This window comes from Pteropus vampyrus, unplaced genomic scaffold (assembly GCF_000151845.1).
Source record: "Pteropus vampyrus isolate Shadow unplaced genomic scaffold, Pvam_2.0 Scaffold190, whole genome shotgun sequence".
NCBI lineage: Eukaryota > Metazoa > Chordata > Mammalia > Chiroptera > Pteropodidae > Pteropus > Pteropus vampyrus.
The window spans coordinates 174,033-178,882 of record NW_011888971.1 but is presented as its reverse complement, the minus strand read 5'-3'; the positions used below and the strand labels follow the sequence as shown (position 1 = coordinate 178,882).

At 54.7% G+C, this 4,850-nt stretch overlaps 1 protein-coding gene across 1 annotated transcript in view; it reads right to left on the bottom strand.

Annotated features, from left to right (window-relative positions):
- ADCY2 (adenylate cyclase 2) overlaps positions 1 to 4,850 on the bottom strand; it is a 182,743-nt gene that overhangs the window by 7,519 nt on the left and 170,374 nt on the right. The window contains exon 23 of the mRNA XM_011371402.2: positions 2,647 to 2,771. Coding sequence (XP_011369704.1) covers positions 2,647 to 2,771 — 125 coding nt within the window. The remainder of the gene's footprint in view (positions 1 to 2,646; positions 2,772 to 4,850) is intronic.

The following is a 4,850-nucleotide window of genomic DNA, read 5'->3' as shown; positions in this document are numbered from 1 at the left end:
TGCAACGTGACCCAGAGGCCAGCTGCTAGCTCGGGGTCCGAATGCAGGTCCTTGGGGGAAGCAGGATGAAAAGGGGGACCCAGGTGCCAGACACTCATGTCCCGCCATCCCCTGACTGGCCCTTGTCCCAAGTCCCAGAGGAGGACAGGTGCAGCCTGGGCACGAAGCCAGCAGGTCAGCAGGGTCTTCGGATTCTGGATAGGAGCTGGAAGAACACAGATGGAGTCGAGAAACTCCGATGACAAATACGTTCCCCTGATCGGAGTTCTTGGGGACAATTGGAATCAGGGTGAATCCCACAGACGTGACCGTCGACCCTCCGCCCAGAGAACAAGCATGGCCTGGCGCCCGGAGGTTAATTTTGCAATTGGCTACCTACCTGTGCTGAGCATAGCCCCCTGCCTTCCTGTGCCATGCTCTGCTGTTGCTATGGGCACGGTAGTGAGCTCCACCCCCAGGGAAGGACACCTGCCCACGCCAGCCTGCCAGCCGTGTGCTGAGTGCACACGCACGGGCTTACGGACTCACTTCGCTCCTGACCAGCAGAAACCTGTCGTCTCTCCTTCCCAGGGCTCGGGGCCCAGAGACTGTCCCGGTGGCTGCTCTGCACCAAGTCACGTGCCATTTCATGATGCCCGATGTCCTTTCAGACACACACAGACATTCAACACTGACCTGCGGGGCATTTACGAGCTCCGGGAGGGAGCGCTCTCCCTGACCGGCCTCTCTCAGACAGCTATGCCGACCCCAAGCCCCCGAGGCCGCTCTCTTGGAGGGCTGGTCACAGGTACCTCCCACCTTCTGAATGTCCAGGTGTGTGGTGGGGGCACGCGTGTCCTCGGTAGGGGCCTGCCTCTCTGTCCACCCAGACAGAAGCGCCTGGGTGGTGCGGGATGGCTGGAGCGCCCCTGGGCACTGGGAGTGGCTAGGGACGCACACGTAGAGTCTCGAGAAGCCGTGGTGCCATCAGGGCACGGCTGGGCTGGGCTGCGAGGTGGCAGACCTCTCCCAGCAAGGGCTACGAGGCGAAGGGCAGCTGGGCCATCGCCACAGGCAGTGGCCGTAGTTCCGGCCTGCAGTCCCGGGAGCTCCGTTTGGCCCCGGGGACCAGCAGGGGGGACATTTCCTCTCTCCCTCCCGTCCCCTTCCTTGTTCTGTCTCCCTTCTCTCTGTTGGATGTCGCTGGCTCTTCCACAACTGGCGACTAAGAATCTGATGGGAAGAAGGCGGATGCTTCGAAGTAATGTCTCAGTTCAATAAAAGTTAACGACATGCTTTAGGAAGGCCACAGACAGGGACTCGTCTTGGGTAAATGAGGTGGCGCAGCGTGAAGGGCAAGGGAGAAAGCCGAGGGTCAGTGACACGCTGGTTCTCGGGGGCCCTGGGACTGGTGCCTCCCGCAGACGATAACTGTCTCTGAGTCTCTATTGCAGTTTTAAGGAGCGAGGCTGTGGGAGGACCTCGCCCCAGATGAGGCACACAGAGCCGGGCTCATCGCTTTTCTGAAGGACTGAAGCAGATAAAGCCTATTATTTGTGTCCAGTGATTTTCACACACATTTGCCATTTGGCAGGAATTCATCTTGCAGACACAGCATCACTGGGGCGGAATGCGGAACGATTGCTCTTTGAGGGTGAGGCAGAGAGAAAGCTGGGCACAGACACGCGCACACACGCACACACACACGCACACACATCCACACGCACACACACGCACATGCGCACACATCCACACACGCACACACGTGCACACATCCACACACGCACACACATCCACGCACATCCACACGCGCACACACGCATCCACACGAGCACACATCCACACACGCACACACATCCACGCACATCCACACGCGCACACACACATCCACATGAGCACACATCCACACACGCACACACGCACACATCCACACGCACACGCACACACATCCACACACGCACATGCGCACACATCCACACGCACACGCACACACATCCACACACGTGCACACGTGCACACCCCCGCCCCTCGCTGGCTCTCGGTGCCCGGCTCGGGCCCGGGCGGGCGCATGCTCGCCACCTCCACTCACTGTCAGGGTCTCCCCAGTCTCTCCCTCAGTGGATCCAGTGTTTCCAGTCACTTCCACATGTCCTCGTCCCATTCCAGTCCAGTCGAGCGTGGCCATTCCGCACGGCCCGTGACCCTCCCTCCCTCTCCTCCAGCAGCTCCAGGTCCCTCGTTCCTCCTGAGGAAGGCGGGGTTACCTGTGGTTTGGGGTACACAGTCCCTCTCCCTCGTGATGCCTTTTGAAAGATGTTTGGCCAGGAGGCAGAGGGGAGGGACGGGCTCAACTCCTGCACGTCCCACTCAGCTGTCCTGCTGCCACGCTGGTCACTGTAGTCACAACTGCAATGACCTTGACATTGTTACGCTTTTTAATTATTGTTAATAGTTAATACAGAAATGAATTCACATTCCCCCCCATAAAAAAAAAATGTAAGTAAATGTCAAACTTTTTTCAAGGTTCTCTCAAGGTTATTTTCAAGATCGAAGCAAATTTCAAGGTTCTTTCCTTTGTTTTAATATATTAGTATAATTACTGTTGTACTCATTGACGGTTCCCAAGAGGACAGACACGACCCGTGACGGCAGAGCAGACTGAGCTACCTGTATCTTGTCCAGGACTCCGGTGCTGTCCATCCTGCTGGCCACGTTGACGGTGTTGCCCCAGATGTCATACTGTGGCTTCTGGGCGCCGATCACACCAGCGATCACGGGGCCGTGGTTCATGCCTGCGGCACAGCAGAACTGTGTCACTGAGGTCTGAACTGCAGCGCTTGTCACAAACACAGAATCTCACCAGGCCATCTAAAATCCTCATCACCAAACTCTCCCCAGCCCACGGAACTCTAAAGCAAGGAAAATGATTCCTCTCACTTTATTATCTCAAAAACATTACAATGTTGGTTTGACTTCCCCCACCCCTTCTGGACCTTGATTCATTCTCATACGTCCATTTATTTCATAATAACAAATTAATTATGCTTCAAGAACCAAACGTTATGATACAATTGTTTTTTTTGCTTCTTTTTTTGGTAATTAGTAAACGTTTGCAGTGTACATACCAACAGGGCAGTTCGAAACCCAAAACATGGAAAAGCAGCTCATACGGGTTATAGTTTTTCTACGCTGCTATATAATCTTAGGCAGGAGATGATAATTATATTATTTTCCAACAGTTTTGTATTCCTTAGAGCCTCGTGTTTGCAGGGGATCCCAGAGCAGACGCTCGCCCCCAGGGAGCAAAGGTGACCCATGGACGGTCTCCACACAAGCTCTGGAAGGCCTGTCAGGTTTGGCTGCTTAGGGTCTTGGCTCCCATTAGCAGCCTTAAGGCTCTGTGCCCATCAGAATGAAGACAACCCAACCTCTGGGGAATAAGCCTCCCCACAAACTCTGATTCTCCAGGGGACTCCACCAAAGGTCGCTCAGGAAATTCACGAATCATTTCTCTTCAGCCCAGCTGGCCGAGCTCTCGCCAAGGCAGGCATGTTGGTGGGTTTCTCCAGTTCCCGGGGTACTTCTTCAGACAATGAGGCGCCTTGGGCCACCACGAAGGTGACAGTTGCTCTGAGTGGCCCCTCTTAGTAATTGTGATTATAAAACCGTGGTCATTACATGTATACACCTAAGGGCAGGTGCACATTGACGCCGGATGGGATACTGAGATGGCATCCGCCACCAGGCGCCAAAGCTTCAAAATTCTGATCAGCTTCTCCAGTCAGGGACAGGTGGGGGTTCATCCCCCGCCCCCCGTGCACGGGCTAGGACGAGTCCTTGTCGCAAGAGCTCAGCTCACACACAGAGACCCAGTTTTACGCAATGGCACGGAGGTGGGGCAGACATACAAAGGGAGATGTGGCGTCGATGGGTCATTTCCCCCGTTCCCACTCCCTCCCAGATCTGGGCCCCCCATCTTGCTGCAGGTGCCTAATCATTTTGATTCTTGAGGGCGTTTCTGAGAGATTTCATTTCCTGCTGCCGAAGTGCTTCGTGTGCTACGGCTTGTTATAAATTTCAGGCAAAGCTTCCTCTTGGCAATGGAGAGGCAGGCAGGAAACTCGGTACAAACACTGTTCCACCAAATTACATTTTCTAAGGTGGGAAAAAAACTCTCCCGTGCTTGCAGAATGCTCAACAAAACTCAACACCTCTGCCTTGGGCACCCCCAATCATTCATTCCAGCTCTGCCACACGGGGCAGAGTGCCCAGGCACCAGCTTGCTGGCTGCCAGCGGGTGACCTCAGCCCCTCTACTTCAGCTTTTCTTCTGGTGGCTCTGAGTCCTGCTCGCCAGCGGCTGGGGGCGGGGAGAACCGGGGTGGTTACTGCCGGCAATGGGGCGATCTCTCCTCCAGTGCAAGCCTGTGCTCAATTTGTGGTTCCCATTAACTGACTCTACAGCTTAACATACAGAAAGGAGGTCAGGAGCGAAGTCGGCTCTTCTTATTTGCAACATCATCTTGTTTTTTTTTTTGAAGGGGTGCATTATCATTCTTCTGAGTTCCTACCGTGAACGGCCACTGGAGGGTGCCATGCACCGAGGCGGAGCAGGGAAGCTGCGCCCTGGGAGAGGGCCAGGGTGTGGGGAAGGCAGATTCCACGGCCAAGTGAAACACTGAGCTGAGGCTTCCTTACAAATAGAGAGGAGCTGGTATGTGGGGAGTGGATGGTTATTATTAGTTACTCAATAATCAGTGTAAAGTCAGCACTCAGCAAATACCTTCGCGGGAGACCCATTCCACTGCTCACAGTAATTTGAAAAACATTGCCCTGGTGGAGACCCAGAACACCGTGCTTGGAATATAAACA